The sequence below is a fragment of the Caretta caretta genome, chromosome 7, assembly GCF_965140235.1.
Source record: "Caretta caretta isolate rCarCar2 chromosome 7, rCarCar1.hap1, whole genome shotgun sequence".
Taxonomy (NCBI): domain Eukaryota; kingdom Metazoa; phylum Chordata; order Testudines; family Cheloniidae; genus Caretta; species Caretta caretta.
The window spans coordinates 72,431,147-72,453,947 of NC_134212.1; the positions used below are offsets into that span (position 1 = coordinate 72,431,147).

A 22,801-nucleotide genomic window follows, 5' to 3' on the forward strand; every position below is an offset into this window, starting at 1 on the left:
CCCTCTGCTGTACTGAAGTCCAAGGTAGGCGGGGAAAACTGAGTTGCACAAAGGCCACATGACTTTGCCATCAGGTCAGCAAGTCAGTAACAGTAACTGGGACTAGAGCCAAGGTTTCCCTAGTTTCATGCTATACCCACTAGACAACCCTGCCTCTCTATACTCAAACAAATGTAAACATAGATTCTGAATACAGACCCAAGGGCTGAGTTTTACCCAGGTATTCAGAAAGATCATGGTTAAGTGCAGTGGGAAGCACACAAACTGACAGCAATCTGACTTTCAGTATAAATTACATTTTACACACTGTGCAATGTAACAGGCCAGAATGCTTGTTGCCTTTTCCTAAAACCTGTCATGTTCCAGACCCAAAAGTATCCTCGCAACAGGCTATGTGGTCATCGCTTAGATGCAGAACAAATGCCTGCTCTTGTTGGAAGAGATCTGTGGCAGTGCTGTAAAGCCCCAATTCTACTGCAGGGACTGGGGTGATAATGACTGGCAAAGACAAAAAACAAAAAGTTATTAGAATACAAACCAGCTACTGTAATTCACACTCAGCAGCTGTGCTAAGACACATTAATTGCAAACTGCTAGAGTATTTACATCTGCTACAGGGCTTTATTGTGCAGCTTTAAAATGCAAGATTTCAAGCAGAGTCAGAGTTCGTGAAAATACAGTTAAATACAAGGCATGTAATAATAATCTCCTTGTAATGACCTATCTTAACTTCAAGATATTTTCCCCTACTTATGTCCCACAGTTAATGGCTTATTTGTGAAAATCCACTCCTTCAAAATTCCAATGCTCCCACTTACATGGGTCATAAAACTAGTGAGAGCATAAATATTCCTACAGCAATGAAGAATGACGCCACATAGGCTAAATTGCAATACAAGGTGAAGACAGTGGATATGACGGACAGACCACTCTGCTTAGTCAAAGGGTAAAATTGCACTTTTAAAGCACAGTTCCACAGTACAGAGGGTGTGAAGCTGCAATGCCCCAGAGGGAGCTGCTGGAAGCACTGTACCACAGCTTCTTCAGAGACCCCAGAAAGCGTGGGCCCGAGACTCTTTTGCTGCATCCTTTGACGGGGGCAGTATGTGCTCTAGCCTGGGTAGATCCAGCTCTCCTCCATGTGTAAAGGGGTAGGAAGCCAATGGCAACTCTGTATCCCTGTTATCTTTAGGCAGACTAGTATCACAGGCAGTGCTAGCCTCAGGAGTGCAAGCACTAGATTAATGGCTGGGTCCCATGCAAAGGTTCAAGGCTCTGTGTGCCCTCTGCTCCCGTTCACACCTGCAGACAGGCCAGGTACAACTTGACTCCAAGTTATTTTCAACGATTTCACATTTAACTGTACTTGTGTAGCACTTGCTCACTGGCAGCCAACCATGAAAACCAACTGCATCTTAAAATACCGAACACTTACAGAATGAAACAATTAAAACCAAGAAGTTAAATTCTACCCTCTGTTTCACCACTGCAAAGCTGGGTCACTCCACTGGGGCTACTATGGATTCACAGGGCTATGACTGACAGAGACTATGGTTCACTATGTTTAGAGAGGACATCTGTAAGAGTTGTTTGCTTATGCTGAAGTCATGCAGAGTCTAAGCATTTATCTTAAATAATGGTAGTGTAAGATGAGAGAGCCATCCCATCCAACACATACCAAATAGAGCAGCAAATTGGTATAGTCAGTCTCTACTGTCCACAGATTTTATTAGAAAATTCTCTGGATACGTACACTTACCATTGCTCAGAAACAAAGACCTGAGAAGAAACCAACTGAAAACATGACAACTTGGTCTGACTTCTGTTCCTTGTACAGACACACTCTCTCTCTGCAACCTAATTACCCTCAGAGACAAGGTGGGTGAGGTAATATCTTTTATTGGACCAACTTCTGTTGGAGAGAGAGAGAAGCTTTCGAGCCCCTCAGAGTTCAGGTCACTGACCAAAGGAAAAATTCTGTGTAGCTCAAAAGCTTGTCTCTTTCACCAACAGAAGTTAGCCCAATAAAAGATACTACCTCACCCACCTTGTCTCTTTAATATCCTGGAACCAACACAGCTACACAATTCCACTGCATACCTAATTACATAGTGAGATTTGAAAAGTGAGAGTGCGTCTTTTTCCTGTGAGATCTGTCTATATTGATCCCCACTTTCTTGTTTGTTTATCAATAAAAAAACCCCACCTCACCCCCTTTTTTTTTTTTGCCTCATTTCATCCCCTTTTGTCTTTTCCTAAGTTTGCTGCATGTTACACGGAGACCAACACAAAGGTTATTCTACAATGTAGCCTGCATGTGCCCAGCAGAAAGCTAGCACACCTGAAGTTACAGAAAACCTAAATTCATTCCCAATTCTGGGTCTTCCCCACTACCACCAGCTTCTACCATGTTACTAGTGCACAATCCCATTTAAAAAAACCAAAGTTGCAGAGCCAAACCAACTCACATTTGGAGGCTGTGTGTGTGTCTAAAACTGGTGTGTTAGTTTAGGCCCCTCTATACTTACAGTTGATCTAAAATATTGGACAAGAGTAAGTGATTGAACTGGTATAACTTTACATTTATGGGTTACATTTTCAAAGGCACAAAAGGCAGTTAGATGCCTAACTCCTGTTGATAGTCAATGGGCACTAGACGCCTAACTGCCCTTTGGCCTCTGAAAAATCTTCCCCTAAAAACACTGCACATGGGTAAAATCCAGGAGCAATTTTTCTTTAACAAGCAATATTAGCCAAGAAAGTGAGAGACCTATAGGGAAGACATGAAATAAACATACAAAGAAACCTCTGCAATCACGATTTCTGGCTATGATCAAACTTTATACCTTTAATTAGAAAAGTTTTAGGAACTCTGAAACTCATGCTGACTGATGGAGACCAACTTGGCATCTTGATATTCTCTGCACACAGTAGGCTACTGCTTCAAAACCCATCAGCAAGTGCTCAGTGATAGGCTTCATGTACTTGTCATTTGTGATTTACACCATGGTGACTGGAGGCCCTCCAGGATCATCTCTCCTATAGGAATTTATTGGATATGCAGATTGCTTCACAGAGTGCTGTGATATAGAAATCAGGCAAAGCATACCTACACCACTGCAGGGAGGAAAGGGGGTTTTAGCAGCACTAAAATGTTGAGTCTCTGATACTCTTCTGTGTCAAGAACTAGATTAGGATTTAAAATAAAATGAAACTGAAAACACTACAATTAAGAATCAAATGAGAGGCGCATGTTGCACTTATAATATAGGACTATTTAATTTTTAAAGACATCAGCACATGGCTATGAACTTGGCCCTGTAGGAACAATACAGGATTAACCTCCACTGAAATAAACCCTTTCCCTTTTGTTTAGCTTTTATTCTGTTTTTTTCATCTTACCATTTACATTACTCTGCATCAATTTCCTACTTCTCTTTTTTTAGATCATAAAGTCTTAGAGAAACCAAGGGACTGCAAGAATACATTAATGATATTACAGAAGCACCTAGAGGCCCAAACCAAGTTTGAGGTCCTATTGTGCTAGGCGCTGTACATACACATACAAAGAGACAATTCTTTTGTGAAAGAGTTTACAATCTAAATTGACAAAACAGACAAAGGATGGGAGTGGGGGATTCTCCACTTTGCAGATTGAGAACTGAGATCATACGGGGAAAAGATGATGAGACTTGCCCAAGATCACACAGGACATTTATGCTGAGTTGGGTTTTGAACCTAGATTACCTGAGTCCCAGCGTAGTGCTTTAACCACAAGAACATCCTCTTGCCATATATCACCTGATTTTTTGAAAGTTAGTTAGAAATGCATAAACCAAAGATATTTATGTCTAAACTTTTAATGGTCACTCCTGCAATCCACAAGTCTGTCCTTCTACCTGGGATGAGCAGTATATACACTCTCCTGGAAGGCTGATGAATGTGTAGGACAACTTGACTATGTCAACGGGATGTGGGGGAGCGGAAGTGAGATCCTAAAAACGAATCCTTTTATACATGGATCTATATTGTTTGTATCCACTTTTGGAAAGTGACTTTTTATGCACAGTTCCTATGGAAATTCTATTCCAGATGTTTGGACCCAACTTGATGAAAGAAAGTTGATGAACCACTATGTCCCTGTGGTGCTGAACTCTGTGAACGGCCCATCCATGACTCCAACAGATGCTCCTTGTTCTCTTCTTGCCAAAAGAAGGCTAAAGGCTCAGAAGGACTGGCCTTTTCCCTTCAATTCAATCTCCTTGGATGGGCCTAGCTGCCCATCCTCACCCCCAACAATGCTATCTTCCAAAAGACATTTTAAACCTCAGCCCTCCTTTTCTGTGTGGTCTTGCTGTCTCTAAGAACATTCAAAGAGCGTAAAGCCTGTATAACTTCTTCACTGCAAGTTCCCAAAGGTATTTACAAAACAAATTTCCCCAGATAGGTTTGAATCCCATTCTAATTTTAAACAAACATTAAGAGACTATTTCTGCTGATTGGGTGACATGGTTGAGAACATATGCAATATGGCTAATTTGTTCAAGGCTTATTTGCACATATGCTGTGCTCTACTAGGACAGGGGTAGTCTAACTTTCAGAAGAGACATAAAACTGAAGTCCTGACCGCTTGTGGTCATCAACTTTTAATAAGCATAGGGAGCTTAACCCTGTCTCCTGACCAAAATTTTGACCCAGGTAATTAAGTTCTGTATACCAATATTATCTTGAAATTTCAAATGAATATGGTACTCTTCCTTGCTTCCTGTCCTAAACTGTTATTTAATGTAGCTGTGCACCACTAAACACTGTTATACTGTACCCCAGAAGTGGCTGTGTTTAAGGGGAGGCTCAGATGATCCCAACACATATGTATCCTTTACCAGGCTCACAAGGGCATTGGGTGAGGCTTATTCATTTCAGGTTTGCGAAGTGCTTTGAGATCCTTAGATGAAAGGCAAGGTATAAGTGCAAGTTATTAGTTCTGTTCCATGTGCTCTCTCGATCATTCTTTTGTCATTATAGCAGGGATAGGGTGGTGTTAAGCAAAGTGTCAACTTGCACAACCCATTCTGTGTTTTTCCCCACAGCAGTTTGCGTGACTTGTCCCAAGAACTCGCATCTTTCAAGTAACAAAAGTAAGGCTGCAGCTTAATTCATATGATTTTCAAGTGTCCTAAGGCATGAAAATTAAAATAATCTAGCAAGTGTTTTTGAGATGGCCACACATGACTTATTAGTCTGATGTGAGTAAGCGGAAAACCATAAGGAAAGACTTGCTGCTAGATTTAAAGAAATACACTGGGGACTGGTACTGGGATACACAAGCTCTCTTTTAAATCACTAACTTGAATACAGCCCAGAAAAGCCAGTGAGATCAACAACATCTATTTGGTTTCTGAACCATGGAAATACTGATGCTCAAGAGGTAGGGGAAGCCCCCTTATGCCCTCCAACAGTCCCACTATATGGTCTTGTAAGAACCTGGCCCTCAGTTTTTACATTGTATACCTTATTTCCTGCTGCAGTTTTAGTTGGATAATGATATTGGCTCTCTCTTCATCTACTAAAAAAATGGTGCAGTGCCATATTCCAACACAGAGATAATGATCTCACCACGGATATGCAGCTCTCTCTACATAAACATAGGGATCATTCACAATGAAAGGTACTGTGGACTTTCAGACTACTATGCTGTAAAGGATTTTATAATTGTTCACTAGGAACAAAATGGTTCAGAAAGCCCTAAGCACCAGCCTTAATCCAAATGACAAAATGAATTCAAACCTTTAAGACTTCCAAAAAAGTTTAAAATCAATAGATTAATATTCTTCCTCACCTTTCCCCGTCAACCATAAAATCATACTGAATTCCATCTCCAGGCCTAAGAAGGTCCAGGAGTCTCTAGTGGTCTATATGTTGTCTTCAAATCTCATGTGTCTGGGAGTTTTGTCTTTTCCCAGCATAAGGCAACACAATCTACTCAGCACTGATGAAGCCTCAATAGGAGTAGTGTGTCCAATTCTGGGCTCCACTGTTTAGGAAAGATGTGGACAAATTGGAAAGAGTCCATAGGAGAGCAACAAAAAGGTTTAGAAAACCTGACCAAAGAGGAAAGGTTAAAAACACTGGGCACGTTTAGTCTTTAGAAAAGAAGAATGAGAAGGAATATGATAAATCTTCAAATATGTTAAGGGCTGTTCTAAAAAGAGGACAGTCAGTGAGTGCTCTCCATGTCCACTGAAGGTAGGACAAGAAGTAATTGGCTTTATCTGAAGCAAGGGAGATTTAGGTTATATATTAGGAAAAACTGTCAAAACTATAAGGATAACTAAGCAATGGAATAGGCTTCAAAGGGAGGTTGTGGAATCCTTGTCATTGGAGGTTTTAAAGAACAGGTTAGACAAACATCTTTCAGGGATGATCTAAGTATGCTTGGTCCTGCCTCAGTGAAGTGGGCTGGATTACATGACCTCTGAAGGTCTCTTCCAGCCCTAAGTTTCTATGATTCTATGACTCTGAGGCACCTGAGACTCTGGGAAAGTCTTAGAATCATGAAGCCAGTATCCAGCCAGAGCTCAACAGAGAGAACCATACTCCCATAAGGAGAATATCATCAATAAGAGGCCTGTGGAGGTTCAAGAGAATGAAGAAAGATGGAAGTATACGCAAAAAAACCAACACATTTAAAGTAACAAATGAATATGTATTAGTAGGCTGAGTGTGTATAAGGGGCCTGTAAATTATGTCTGCTCTCTTCCTCTATTAACATGTCTAGATAAACTGGTGAAACTATATTCTGGCCTTCTGCTCAATAAAGGGTTGCCAGGCGTCCTGTTTCAATCAGAATGCCTGGTTGAAAAGGGGCTGTTAAAAGTCCGGTTGGTGGTGCAGCAGGAGCCCGGGGCTTAGACAAGCTTCCTGCTGGTGCGAGGGCAGCTACAGCACGCGGAGCCTCACTGATGCACCTAGGGGCTGCAGGGACCTGGTGGCCACTTCCTGGGAGCTGTGGTAAGCACTGCCAGGATCCCCCACCCCAACCCTCTGCCCCAGCCCAGAATCTCTTCTGGAGCCTAAACCCCGCAACCTCCCTCACATCCCAACCCCCTGCCCCAGCCCAGAGCCGCTTCCTGCGCCCCAAATCCCTCATCCCCAGACCCACCCCAGAGCCCAACCCCCTAGCCAGAGCCCTCACCGCCTCCAAACCCCTCGGCCGCAGCCCCCTCCTGCACCGTAAACCTCTCATCCCCAGCCCCACCCCAGAGCCCGCACCTCCAGCCAGAGCCCTCACCCCCACACCTCAACCCCCTGTCCCAGCCCAGAGCCCTCTCCCGCACCCTGAACCTCTCATTTCTGGCCGTACCCAGAGCCTGTCCCCTCAGCTCAGAGCCCATATTCCCCCCACACACCCTAATCCTCTGCCCCAGCCTGGAACCCTCTCCCACACCCCAAATCCTTCATCCCCGGCCTCACCCGAGACTGCACCCCCAGCCGGAGCCCTCACCCCTACCCAGCCCAGTGAAAGTGAGTGAGGATGGGGTAGAGTGAGTGTTGGAGGGAGAGGGGATGGAGTGGGCGGGGCCTCAGAGAAGGGGAGGGCAGGGGTGTTCGGTTTGTGTGATTACAAAGTTGGCAACCCTAGCTTAATACCTTCCCAGAGCAACTCAGTTATGCTTCCAGACTTCCCTATTGCTGAAAAGGAATAACCTGCAGGTAAAATACTATCTTTATAAGACTAATTGAATTGCAATAATCCAGCTATAACTAAAACAATACACCCAGGTTAATAGAATGGTAATGCCTAGCTCTTATATGTGCTTTTCATCTTTAGATCTCAACGTACTTTAAAAAGTTTAGTATTATTATCTCAATTAATGTACAGATGGGTACATGAGGCACAGAGAGGGAAGTTCTTTGCTTAAGTTCAAGCAGCAGACTAGTGAGAGCCAGGAATTGAACCCACACCTGCCACATCCCAGTCTAATGCCCTATCCACTAGGCTGCACTGTAACAAACAAAATCTAAAACAGTAGAAGAAGTGCTCCGAATACAACCCTTAAACGTACACATCCCTCTCACTTTGCATCTGAAAACAAATAGCTTTTTAAAATGCAAAGTAACTAGCCTGTTCTGGTTTTATCACTAAGGCAAATCAGTCTTGTCAGAATATCATTTTAGTGGAGCTATTATACCCCAGGTACTCCTAACAGGGAAAGCAATAACTTGGCGCAGACCTCACAGCTCTGAACAGGTGCCAGCTCTCTGCTTCTTCACCTGCCAGGGAAACAATTTGTGGTATTGTCATGCAGGCTATTCAATCCATTCTTACTTAATGACCTCTAATCCACAGAAACTAAGGAAATTCCCAAAATGATTTGAGTTCTTGCATGTTTACACAGACACAAATTAAATCCACAATAACTCCTTTTTCCTTCATAGCCACACTGCAATATTAGAGACTTCCAGGACAACCACTCCAAAGCTTCTTGTTGAACAGTGGTTGTGCATGCAGTAGCGGTAATGGGAGAACAAAATAGGGTGACCACACTTCCCGTTTTGGCTGGAACAGTCTTTTTTTTTTTTTTTTAAGCCCTGTCCTGGCCGTCCTGACTTTTTTGGCAAAAGTGGGCCTTTGTCCCATTTGCTCTTGCCAAAGGCCCACTTTGATCAAAAAATTGAGGAACATGGGTGTGGCTGGGATGAGTAGTGATGCCAGCCTTGCGTGAGGAGGGTGGGGGCAGGCAAGGCTCAGGCGAGCAGCAACTCCCAGTCTGGGGGGGGGGAGGAGGGGAGGGCGGCTCAGATAAGCAGCACCCCTTGCCTCGTAAGGGGAGCGGGGATGGCACTCCGGTGAGTGACTTGGGTCAGTCCCCCACTCGGGGAGAGGGAGGGGCCTCAGGCTATCCCCACAGTGTGTCCCATTTTCCCTTTGGGAAATATGGTCACCCTAGAACAAAAACTCTGCTCCTCCTTCCATCTTCCTCTCTTGAAGCAGCAAATCCTCAGACTGGGAAAGTTTGCATTTCCCCCCCTCTTTGCATTCAGAAGAGGATAGCCCAGAAAGCAGAAGTCACTAACTACTCTGCATAGAAAGCCCTCTTTTCCACCACTCTCTAATAATCAAACAAATACTGCAGAAATAACCGACACCCAACCAGCATCCTGCGTAAGTTAAACCAAAATAAGAGTTTCCACATAGGGATTTGTATCAGTTTAACACAGAGATTTAAGTTAAATTGAGGCAACTATCCCACGTAGGCAAGGCCTTGATTTAGAGGCACAAATACCATGATCATGAGCAAGATACAATATATCTGCTTTAATATCTGCAGTCCTACTGCAACTTGTGAAGTGAGTAAATAATTGTATATGGACTAGAATAATTAATCCTGTGTCTGTGCAATTGTTGTTGGATTTCTGTCCCATATATTGTCTTTGGCTATTAATGGTTTTTTTCTTTTGTTTTTACAGGAGTGATTTTACAAAACAGTTTTGTTTGAATATTAACCTTTAAAACAGACTCTTTAAAGTTTCAAAAACACATAAGATAACACTGATAACTATTTCTAGCTCTATACAACTTGAACTGGAACAAGGTGTTGATTTCTCTCCTGAGGAAGAATCTATTCCTTGTGCACAAAGCTTTCTGAACACTTAGAAGCTATGACATTACATTAATAAACTATCCATTCAAAAAAAAATAAATCTTTCCTTAAAAATGTTACTGGCAAAATGGATTAGAATGATAAAGAAGTTATGTTTGATCAAAGTTCTTAATAAAAGAGGTAAACATCCATTTGGAGCTCTCTCATCTGAAAACTATTTCTCTCTATAAATACATATTTGCAAAGGTAAACATTTCCAAGCGCCATGATATATGGTAAATGTTAACAAAATTAATTAAAGTCATTACAGCTAAAGAAAGAGGGAAAGGACTTTATTATATTAAAATTTTAACCCACTCACATACAAGATGGAATTTCTAATAAAAATTTCTAATTACAAAAATCTGGTTTGTCACACTCACCCACTGTAAATTGCTCTGCCCGTTTTGTTTCCTTCATTATTGGAGACTGCCATAACTACGGCTTTTTAAAATTATGTTATTTTAAAATATCAATATTAGTAATATTAATTTGTGCTCATGTAGTACCCTTCATCCACACACATTTCAGAGGAATTGCAAAACAAATTTTTTTACTGCCCTTCTAAAATGTATAAAAAGAGTTCCATTATTGTTTCCTTGCCGCTGTCACACCCTGGAAACATCAGATTTGACAGGTCATATTATACAAGGCTGTACCTTGATCTGCCGGAGTGTCTCCATCTAGATGAGAGAAGACGCTATGCTAATTTAAAAAAATATTGCTTCAGTGTTCACTTTTTTCAAAAGCAGACATTTGGCTAAGTATTTGTGAATTTATTTAAAACAAACAAACAAACAAACAAAACCACTTCCCTTGTTACAGAACTTGAATTAGTGCACCATTTAAAAACGTACAGGATTAAAAAAAAATAGAGCAAAAATATAGGAGAGGATTGCAAAAAAAAAAATCTTATCCCATATGAAATTCTGCCCTCATGTCCATCTCAAGTAAGTATCAATATACCCATTTTACAGAGAGACAAACTGAGGCATACAACACTGAAGTGTCCCATCACTGCTCACACACCAAGTCAGGGGAAGAACACAGAAGAGCCCAGGAACCCCCAACTCCTAGGCCTGTGCTCTAACCACGCTGCCTTGTTCTATCTGAATTTTAACACTGTAGACCTAAATGACAAACACACATTAAAATACAATCCTCAAGATGTTTATACAGCCAAATATCCATGTAACAGATGATAATCTTATTATAAGCCACTGCTATCTATTAACTCTTCATTTTTTCCCTTTTGCTTTCATTTGAATTGTGAAATAGATATGTAATAGTTCTTCATTATTTATCCACAGAGCCAATAAAGCTTCTTGATATATTATTAAATGTATCAATTTTATTTTGTGCTTCACATATCATCCTCTTGCCACCTACAGCTTGTCTGAGTGAGGTCATCCATTCACCCCCAGCTGAAGGTGAAATGTCTGGCCAGTGCCGCAGTATCATTTGATTCACTATGATTAATGCAATTTTTAACAAAGATTTGTGATCTCAATTTATGTAGTAAATTTGGAATAGCACTCAATACACATAAGGTTGGAACAGGTTTTTATATCTATATTCCCAGGCATCCATGATTTTACTCATAGCACCGCCTCTCATCAAGTTGTTAATAAATTTGCAAAGCCACATTATATAGCTAAAATCCCTCTTTAGCAAGTGTATACCCTCAAAAGAACCCCACTGCTTTATGATGTAGAGATGGTGTATTTTCAAAGTGCTAATACATGAGAAGATGGAATATTCTGAACCATTTTAATTTCAGTTTGGACTCTGACAGCTTCACAATTCTTTTCCCCATAATCTTTGCTGATGAATTTCTGCATATGTTGCCCAACAGCCTTCTCCTAAAATAGATTTTAAATATAATGACTTCACCATTACCATTAGTCTTTAACAGAAAATTGTATAAGATAGATGCCTGGGGTGTTTCAGCTCTATGCTCCTTTAGTGATCAGTGTCAACTATTCTCTGGTAGGATTTCTGAATTCGCACCCGCTTTTTTCCTCCCCTCACACCATGCACAATTAGGTTTTAAGCAGCTGACAGGAACAGTGGTGAAGAAGAAGTGGAAGAAAGCATTTTTACAGCAGGTGTGTAATGATGCTACAGTTTGAGCAGACCTGTATGCATGATATTGTAGGCATGGTCGTCATCAGTCTCAACATTAAAAAACCCAACAAAACTTTTCCAGTCCATTTTACATATTTTAGTGTCATTTTTTTAAAAAATGACACAATGGACCAAATCGTGGTCCATCACAGAAGGCCAAAATTTGGATTAGGGTCTATATCGGGGTAGGCAAACTTTTTGGGGGTTGGGATACAGGAGTGGGCTCCGGCTAGGGGTGTGGGCTCTGTAATGGGGCTGGGGATGAGGGGGTTGGGGTACAGGACGGTACTCCGGGATGGGACTGAGGTGTTTGGAGGGCAGAAGGGGGATCAGGGCTGGGGCAGGGGGTCAGGGGTGCAGGCTCTGTGCAGTGCTTACTTCAAGCAGCTCCCAGAAGCAGTGGCTTATCCCCACTCCGGCTCCTATGCGGAAGCACAGCCAGACAGCTCTGTGGGCTGCCCCGTCCACAGAAGCCGCCCCTGCAGCTTCCATTGGCTGCAGTTCCCGGCCAGTGGGAGCTGCAGGGGCCGCATTTGGGGTGGGGGCAGGGTGTGGTGTCCCCTGGCTGCCCCTATGTGTAGGAGCCGGAGGTAGGAAATGCTGTTGTTTCTATGAGCTGCGCGGAGCGGGGCAAGCCCCCGACCCACTCTCCGGCAGGAGCTCGAGGGCCAGATTAAAACGTCTCGTGGGCCGGATGCGGCCCTTAGGCTGAAGTTTGCCCACCTCTGGTCTACATAATAAGATTCCAGGATTGTCACTATCTGTGTCTCTAAAACCTAGAAAGTCTGTTAGTGATGGAAATAGCTACAAGCATAGTTGAGAGCTCTTTTTGTTCAGAATATGACCCAGTTCAATAAATCACTGGATTTCAAAGTCCGTTACCATCCAGTTTATAAATTTTCAGCCATTCTGACTGTACCAATTACACCCATGAGGTGTACAGCCACAGCAAGGAATGCATGCCATACCAAGAGACCTAGACCCCAGTGATATCAGAAGTAACACAACCAATCACTACCCTTATTCTGCAGCTAATCTGCATGCAATGATTGCATTGGTTGTGGGAGAGAGAAAGCACAGATGGTGGATTACTACACCCACTGCCACACCAGTGCAATAGCAAGAGCTCTCAGCTATTAGTTGTAATAATAATTTTTAAAACCCCACCTTAATCAAGGAAGGACAAATGACAAACAAAATTACTAGAGTAAATTTGACAAACAACATTTTTCAGGTAGTTCAATAAAAAGAAAAAACTGATTAGCAGTCACACTATTTCATTTTCATGCCCTTGCCCGGCTCGTTACTACTTAGAACAGAAGCGCTAAGTTAGAACAGAAGCGCTAAGTTACAACAAAAAGTTGTTTTTGTTGCATTTCCAGTCTGACCAGCTGCAGGAAGTACTAGAAATCTAAGGGAAGAGTTAAGAGGCTCAGATAAGATCTGAATGTCTGAAATCTTAGCGGAACAGAACCTTTCAATAGGTGCAGGTTCAACCATCTTTAATTTATGATTTAAACAAAATTGCTTTTAATTAGCAGTCATCAATTTCCAGATCTCATTTGAGACATCTTACTTCATAAGAAAACTTCCCAGGCATTTTCCGAGACTTACCTAAAACTCCATACTCCGAAAGGGAGCTATTGCACACAGTGTAGGGGGCTTGCTGTTCCCAGAGGTGATTCATGGGAACACATGTCCTCTTGTCAACTTCTTGATCATGGAGTACATGGTGGCGATGGCTACAAACAGATGTAGATACAAATGATTATTTGGCTATATTTTTTCATATGTTCCCAAAGAGTTTCTAAGATTTAAGAGGTAAATTAATATGTCCTGGCAACTGACTTCAATGGAACTACCTCTTCTATACACCATTATAGCTCCTGTCTGAATCACAGAAGTACCACCATACATAAGGGTAGAGTATTCACATAAAAATAAGTAAAAAGAAAAGGAGTACTTGTGGCACCTTAGAGACTAACCAATTTATTTGAGCATGAGCTTTCACGAAAGCTCATGCTCAAATAAACTGGTTAGTCTCTAAGGTGCCACAAGTACTCCTTTTCTTTTTGCGAATACAGACTAACACGGCTGTTACTCTGAAGCCTATAAAAATAAGTGTTCTTTCACGGGCTATTCACAGTTGGTTTTTCGACACTGGAGAGATTAGAGAGTTGTGAAAATGCATCAGTATCACTGCAGTTTTTGCTAAAAACATTTGTAAAAATAATAAAAATTTAGAAGATCTTTTACAGTTAATATTCAGTTATTAAAATAGCATTATGCCTTCTCTAGCAGATAGAATACCGTAGTTTTGTTGCTAGGTAATAGGTATGGAAGCTAGATTGGTGTATTTCTGCACTCCAAACAACATGAAAGATGGACACCATTGCACAGAAGGTAGCCATTTCACAAATTACAACGAGCTGTGAAATTCTATTAGTCCTCTTACTCAAATGACAGTGGTTTGTCTTTTTACAGCAAAGTATCACCTATTGAGTATTTTTAAGGACTAAGACTTAGAACAGTTGCATCCTCTTCCTCACTTTACACTGCCATTCCCACCTTTTACAGCTCTCCAGAACTTCATTAATCAGCATTAGAATGGTGCACCAAGGAACATTATCAAAACAGAGATGACTGAAGTAATTACTGTAATCCATTAACTCCCTGAGCAAGACTGACTGAGTGAATCACACCAATATGTTCAGTTCTACAACCACTAAGGTAAGGAGGGCTATTACACTGATAATAGCTATTATGTGCTGTGTAGCTGCTGATGCTGAACAAATTAGAGACAGACTCTTTCTGTAGTCCTCTGTTCTAATGCATCTTAGCAAAACAGCTCTCATATCTATATAGAAATTAATTAATAGCATAAAATCAGGGACAGGCGGGATTATTGAAGACAACACTAAAAACAGGATAAAGGGTAGCTCTGAGGCAGGAATGCTCTCTTGATACTACCTCCCTTCCCCTACCCCTGAAACCCACCAGGGGAAAATAAAACTAATATATGGCATGCTTTTGGGGAAGACAATTAAGTTCCCTAGTAGATGTTGACTAGAGTAAGCATAGCTGGAGAGCCACTTCATCAGAATTATACAGACACAAAAATCACGTCTTGATGTTGCACTGACCCTTGGCAGTCTCTCTGCAACTCTTCATGCTGATGCAGATTCAGGTTCCCTCCCTCTACCCCCTGTCCTCCCTCATTCCTAGGTGCTGAAAGAGAAAGGGACTGTACTTTTACCTGCAGCAGTATCCAGCTCCCTTTCTACTGCTAATTATAAACAATATGGAGTGCTGAGGTGGGAAGTAAAAGGCTCATTATAAATTCTACTCTTTTAGCTGATCTGCATGTTTACTAGTGAGAGCTAATGGGATAGTGTCCCCTCAGAGAAGAAACAGGACTCTTAAAATTAATATAATGGGGATCCTGCGTGGAGGCCGCTGGATACGGAACAACCCTTTGTATCTTGTTCCAGATCCCTGACTAGCCTCTGTTGCCCAGTGTCACCAGAAAGATATGGCTGAGTCCTGGTGTGAACCAAACAGTTATGGAAAGTACTGTTGACTACACTACTGCTAACACCTTAGGAAGCTACAAGATAGCAAAAACAATAATGAACAACTGCCCTGATGTTCTCATTATAGCAATACAGTACTTCTAAAATACTAATTGCATATCTCTCAAATTTTACTTAATTTGATTTTTATAGTAATCACAGGTTGAAGCAAGGGTACACTGGATACAATCACAGTTGCCAACTTTCACATGGTAAATAAACACCCCAACTTTCACAATAAGCCAAAAATCAAGCTAATCCAATTTAAAAAAAAAAAAAAAAGGCCAAAACAAGCCAATCCCTAAGAATCCCAATACTCTATAAAAAGAAAAGGAGTACTTGTGGCACCTTAGAGACTAACCAATTTATTTGAGCATAAGCTTTCGTGAGCTACAGCTCACTTCATCGGATGTATGTATAAAGTGAGCTGTAGCTCACAAAAGCTTATGCTCAAATAAATTGGTTAGTCTCTAAGGTGCCACAAGTACTCCTTTTCTTTTTGCGAATGCAGACTAACACGGCTGTTACTCTGAAACTAATACTCTATGATACTAGACCCCCTCAGCGTGCAGCCTGGGACTGTGGTGGGCCTGCTGTGCACCCCTGACTCTCTCCCCCCTTGCCGGGAGCCAATCAAAAAAAAGAAGCAACAAGCTACAAGCCAAAAACTAGCCAACAAGCAACTCACAAACTAATTAAGCCAAAAACAAGCCCAATTTCTGCATTTTTTTCAAGGGTTTGGCATGTCTGGATATAAGGCTCATTCCTCAATCTCTTGTAGAAGGACTTGTTCTAATATCAATGCATGGGAATTTTGGGAAACTCCTGTTAATGATTATGGGAGTGACACACATTTATTATAACACATCAGGTCACATAATCAGTGAACAACAGACAAGATTTATTTAAAGCTACATAGACTCTTAGCTGTGCCCCCATGCCTAGAAAATGTTTCTGCCTCTTTCCCCTGCTGAAAATCAGTCTGAATATTACATGTTAAGCCGTACAAATTTCTACAGGGATTTTTTTTCCACACTTCTTTTTAAATACCATCATTTGATATATTATGACCTAGCCTGATTTTTGGGAGTACTTTCTAATTTCATTCCATATTGTCCAGCTGTTCCTAATCAATTGCAATTAAGATATACAGTCATGCCACTCTAGCAAAAGCACTTGACAGATCCTTCCCGCTGCTGCAGGCAAACATGAGCTTAACAGTAAAGCAAGAGCAGGCTACCATAAATCAAACAGTTATGATCATGGAAGACTTTAGTGTTCAACACCACAAGCATTTATGTTATTTCATTTTTACTAGGGCTGTCAATTAATCACAGTTAACTCATGTGATTAATGAAAAAAATGCAATTAAGAATATTAATCACGATTAATCACATTTTTAATCGCACTGTTAAACAACAGAATACCAATTGAAAATGTATTAAATATTTTTGGATGTTTTTCTACATTTTCAAATATGTTGATTTCAGTTACAACACAAAAAATAAAGTGTACACTGCTCACTATATTTATTTTTTATTACAAATATTTGCACTATAAAAATGACAAAAGTAGTAGTATTTTTCAGTTCACCTCATACAAGTACTGTAGGCAATCTCTATCATGAAAGTGCAACTTACAGATATAGATTTTTTTTGTTTACATAACTTCACTCCATAACAAAACAATGCAAAACTTTAGAGCCTAGCAGTCCGCTCAGTCCTACGTCTTGTTCAGCCAATCAATAACAGAAACAAGTTTGTTTACATTTATGGGAGGTAGTGCTGTCCGGTTCTTATTTACAATGTCACCCGAAAGTGAGAACAGGCATTCACATGGCATCACAGATCAGCTAAACATTCATATGCTTCTTTGTGCTTCGACCACCATTCCAGAGAACATGCTTTCATGCTGATGGTGCTTGTTAAAAAAAAATGCATTAATTAAATTTGTGACTGAACTCCTTGGAGGAGAATTGTAGGTCTCCTGCTCCACGATTTTGCCTGCATTCTGCCATGTATTTTGTGTTATCCTTGTCTCAGATGATGACTCAGCATATGTTGTTTGATTTAAGAATACTTTCACTGCAGATTTGACAAAACACAAAGAAGGTTCCAATATCAGATTTCTAGAGATAGCGATAGCACCCAAGGTTTAAGAACCTGAAGTGCCGTCCAAAATCTGAGAGGGATGAGGTGTGGAGCATGCTTTCAGAAGTCTTAAAAGAGCAACACTCTGATGGAGAAACTACAGTACCTGAACCACCAAAAAAGAAAATCAACCTTCTGTTGGTAGCATCCGACTCAGATGAGGAAAATGAACACGCGTCGGTCTGCACTGCTTTGGATCATTATTGAGCAGAATCCGTCATCAGCATGAACACACGTCCTCTGGAATGGTGGTTGAAGCATGAAGGAACATATGAATCTTTAGCGCATCTGACACATAAATATCTTGCAACGCCAGCTACAACAATGCCATGCAAATGCCTGTTCTCACTTTCAGGTGATACTGTAAACAAGAAGCGGGCAGCATTATCTCCTGCAAACGTAAAAAAAAATTGTTTGAGCGATTGACTAACAAGAAGTAGGACTGAGTGGACTTGTAGGCTCTAAAGTTTTACATTGTTTTGTTATGGAGTGCAGTTATGTAATAAAAATAAATCTACAATTGTAAGTTGCACTTTCAGGATAGAGATTACACCACAGTACTTGTTTGAGGTGAATTTAAAAATACTATTACTTTTGTTGGTCATTTTTACAGTGCAAATATTTGTAATCAAAAATAAATATAAAGTGAGCACTGTATACTTTGTATTCTATGTTGTAATTGAAATCAATAATATTTGAAAATGTAGAAAACATCCAAAAATATTTAAATAAATGGTATTGTATTACTTTTTTTAAAATCACACAACAGCCCTGATTTTCCAAAAGGCTGATTAATAAATTCCAGTGCTATAATCAGATAGAGTAGGAGCCTCTTGTCACTTAAGAGAAGTCATTTAAACTAGCAAGTGGTTTTGTGTTCCCTATAGGTATGTCTACACTGCAGCTGTCAGGTGCAATTCCCAGTGTGATCACACAGACGTGTACTAGCTCCGCTCAAGCTAATGCACTAAAAATAGCATGGACATTGCAGCTCAGGCTGGCATCCAAGCTTGGACCCTGGGGGTCAAGTGAGCTTGGAGTCAGGTGGCTTGTCCAAGTGGTTACCTGTGACACAATGTTAAAACTGCTAGTTTTAGAGTACTGAGTCTGTCTACTCACACTGGGAACCACACCCAACAGCTGCAGTTTAGACATACCCTATGTGGCTATGCAGCCACTAAGTTATTTACTTCCTTACACTTGCATTGAAATCAGGCTGTTTGTTCTAAAAAGAAAATTATCCCACAAGCTATATTACAGAATCAGGATGTTGCCTTGTTGCAGGTCTATGCAAGAATGCCACTATATTAATCATCACTTTAAGAGAGCTGAATAATGCCCTGATTCTACAAAGAACTGAGCACCTTAACTCCTACCTGAATTTAAGGAGAGCTGGGGTGCTGAGCATCTCCCTGGATGTGCTGAGCACCTTACGAAAACAGATCCTAACACTGAAGCTAGGAAGATAAATCCACTGAAAGTATCTCTTTTTAAAAAATGCTTGCCCCAATGATTCTGTTAAAATGACAGTAAAAGAACAAGGGGGAGAAGAAAGCCTCAAAGGTCTGATAGTAAATGAAGTTAAGCAGAAACATGTGGAGCTGCATACCAGAAGGAAACAGGCTAACAGGCCAAATTGGTTCATCGTGAGTTACTGTAGGCAATCACAATTAAGCATAGGGCAGCTGCTAGTTCATCCACTACCAGCAATGGGCTTCGCATCAAAGGATTCAATTAAATACATCATTAAGATTTTATTCCATTGAGAGTCAGATCGGGACAGGGGCACCACTTATATTTTGTCAAGCAATCGAATTCTGTATTCATTCATGTCTAAGGCCCTGTGTAAACCATGATTCTGCCTCCCCATTGTTGTGGGGGGAAAATCATAGTATTGAGCTAATTCAACTGCTTGTGGCAGGGATTGGGAGTGTGGGGGGGGTATCACTATGTGCCACCATCCATCTGGCTCAGCTCCAACCCAGACCGCTGCTTCCTGCCTGTTTGGTTGGCCAGTGGGGAGAGAGGAGTGGCATTGAAAACATGCAGTAATTAGGAGCCCCACACCAGCTCCCAGCAGGCTCGGGAGAGAGACCGCTTGAAGCATGGGGATAATATTGCTCCATCTTGTCTAATGACATAGTGCAAAGCTACAGTGTTGTCTGTCTGCATTTGTATTGTGGATCCCTGAAGAGGAGGTGGGAATGCTTTGCATGCCAGGTAGCTGGCTCTGAGCTTTAAAACATTTCTATGAAGGAGAGTTTCCTGAGAGGACCACAAGCCTGAATTTGAAGCTGATCTAGGTAAAACGCCCCACCCCGCATGGAAACATCTGTTACCAGAGTCTTGGCAGGTAGAAATGCTTAGAAGAGTACAGTATCGTGCATCTGAGGAGATCCTTCCACCAGTTTAAATGAGGAAAGGATTTCTTGGGGGACCATGACCACCACATGCACGGTGGTCTTAGGCAGATACAGATTTCAACCACTCTTGCATAGAGCATAGGTGAAGTCTGGCATGCTGTGTAACAAGTGCATTAGGTCACAGAAATAAGAGCCATGTTTCACTGATGTTCTTGGGTGGGCTTGGAGCTGGTTGATGAGACCTACTATGGTATGAAATCTCTGCTGTGAGAAGTAGGCCTTGTTGTCCTGAAGTCTAATACCACTTCTGTGAGCTACGCTCTGAGTCTGAGTCAGTGTGGATTTCTCTCTCTTGACTTAATGGTAGACTTGTATCCCTTGTCTCTTTAGATGAGCTGCCAGAACTGCTGAATATTCTTGATGCTGTAGAAAAGACCAAAGAGTAGGACTTGTACTGGTCGAGAGATGTGCCTACCAGGAATCTGAGGTTTTTGCTATGGGCCAGATGGAGTGATATACGGAAATAGGCATCTTGCATGATGAGAGCAGCAAACCAGCTCCGAAGATCCAAAAAGGGGATTTCAGAGGCAAAAGTCACCATCCTGAAGTTGAAATGTCAAATGAAGATTTTGATATGTCAAAGGTCCTGGATGGGGTGCAAATCCCCTTTCCCTTTTTGAATAAGAGGGAAAAAAAAAAGGAATAAAAATAGCTGCTCCTGAACTTCAAGGTCCCATTGCTCCAATTTGTAGAAGGGGTCTACTTGTTTTAACAGTCAGAAGAAGGGTACCCAAAAAAGAGATCCAGAAACTAGGGAGAGGTGGTAAGGAACTGGAACTGAATAGGATACCTCTTGCTTATGATCTCCAGGACCCAGCGATCTAAGGTAATCCTAGCCCAAACTAAAAAAGCCTTTCTGAAAATAAAAAAGGCAGCTGTCCAGAGGTGGTAGAAGAGGTGTAAGAATGCAAAAAAATTCTCTGGTAGTTCTATCAGGTTCTCAATGATGGCATCAAACCTGCAGCCAGGGGGAAGTCCTAGACTGTGAGGGAGCAGAAAAGACAGCAGAGGGTTGGTCATGATGGAATATCTGTCTCACCCTCAGTGGCTCTGAGGTCCTCTATGGCTGATTGTAACATTGGATATAGGTACTGGCTAAAAGACTGCTCTTGCGGTGATCATTTTCTCCTTGTGGTTGGAACACAAAGACCCTGTAACAGGGTGCTTGGAGGGCCAGGCAGCCTAGTTGTTGGTGCACCTGACCTCTAGGCAAGGTGCCTAAGTCTTTTACGTGGTGGGGTAGGGGGACCCAGGCCCTCCCTCTCCACCTGGTGCCATCTCAGGGTCCCATGTGAGCCAACCCCTGAACAGGGGGACCTCTCAGCAGGGAGTCTAAATCCACTGCCCTGGGCAACTTCTTACCACTGTCCCTTCAGTTTGGGGTGTGGCCCCTATAGTCCAAGTCACTGGAGTGACTTGCCTCCAGTAGCACCCCCTCATGGACTTGGGGCAGTGCCCTGCTGTTGTGTCAGGTTCCTTTGGGTGAGGCAGCCATAAGTTTAGTGAGGCCAAACTCCACAATGTCCCTGTGCTTCAATCACCCATCTACCTCAGTTGCTGGAGGCTCCTAGGTCTCCTCCACAGTCTCCCTTGGCTGGGAAGACAGTGCTTACTCCCTGGTGGAAGCCTTGGCTGGCAGGCTAGTGACCCTTCCTTTCACCTAGGGAGGCAGCTAGTTTATGCCTCTTCACCGGTCAGATTCAGATTGAGCCAGGTTCTCTCTTATTCTCTCCCCTCCAGGCCTGCCATTGGCTACAGGTATAATGGAGCGGGACTAGCTGGGCCCAAAGGCTCTCTTTAACCCCTGCCATGCTGGTTGGCAGTTTCTCCATTTCATCAGAGGCCCAAAGAGCTCAGAACCATCCTTGAATCTTTGAAGGAATGGAGGGCATCATCTGTATAATGTTAAATAGTTCGTTGCCGTCAAATTGGAGGGCCTTGATAGTGGCTTGGACCTCCCTGGGCATCCTTGAGGACTGAAGCCATGTTGACCTCCTCATGGCTAATGCAGTGGCCATAGTGCACACCAGTGTCAGACATGTCCAGCACAGCCTGTAATGAAGTTTAGGCAGTCAACTGTCCCTCTACCGTGATAGATTTAATCCTGGTACTCCTTCGGAGGACAACTTAACCCCGTATATTTGGAGAGAATATTTAACCACCTTCATATGGAGGCTAGCAGATGAATACACCTTGTGGCCCGAGACATCCAATTTTGTTGGGTCCTTCTCTCTTGGTATGGACTTTGGAGGTCTCTGCTGTCTTGATCCCTCTTGAGCAGCAGCCACTATGTTTGAAGAAAAAGTGACATACTGAACACCACTCCAGGATACGTCCTTTTCCCTCGCAGTGGAGGGCATCAGGAATGCCCATTGTTAATAGACATATAAGCATCATGTGAGGGACAAGTCTCAAATCCTGGAGATTTAGCCTCTGCCACATTGCTAGTATCCCTGCATGAGGGAAGAGGAGCTAGCCTAACTGAAGCTTATCTAAGGAAAAATTATGGTCTTCAGTTTGAACTCCATTGCCCTGCCCTCAGGTGACAAACGGTCATCCCCACCCCGTAGATTCCTTTGCAAATTTGAAAGTCCCCTTCCTGTTTGCTCGGTGACGCGTGCAGTGGTCTCAGCGCATCTTTCCAGGTGGCCATGCCTGGTTCACGCACCCAGCGATCCCCCGCTTGGAGCAATGCTGAGCTGCTGGACCTCATCTGCATTTGGGGAGAGGAAGCTGTGCAGTCCCAGCTGCGCTCCTGCCATGGGAATTATGATACCTACAGACAGATTTCACTATGCATGATAGAAAGGGGCCATGACCAGGACACATTGCAGTGTAGGGTAAAAGTGAAGGAGCTGCGAATGCCTACCACAAGGCATGGGAGG

At 42.2% G+C, this 22,801-nt stretch overlaps 1 protein-coding gene across 2 annotated transcripts in view; it reads right to left on the reverse strand.

Annotated features, from left to right (window-relative positions):
- Positions 1-22,801, reverse strand: part of OGDHL (oxoglutarate dehydrogenase L) — a 109,040-nt gene that overhangs the window by 19,323 nt on the left and 66,916 nt on the right. For both annotated transcript variants that reach the window (XM_048858031.2, XM_048858030.2), the window contains exon 16: positions 13,386-13,513. In XM_048858031.2, coding sequence (XP_048713988.1) covers positions 13,386-13,513 — 128 coding nt within the window. The remainder of the gene's footprint in view (positions 1-13,385; positions 13,514-22,801) is intronic.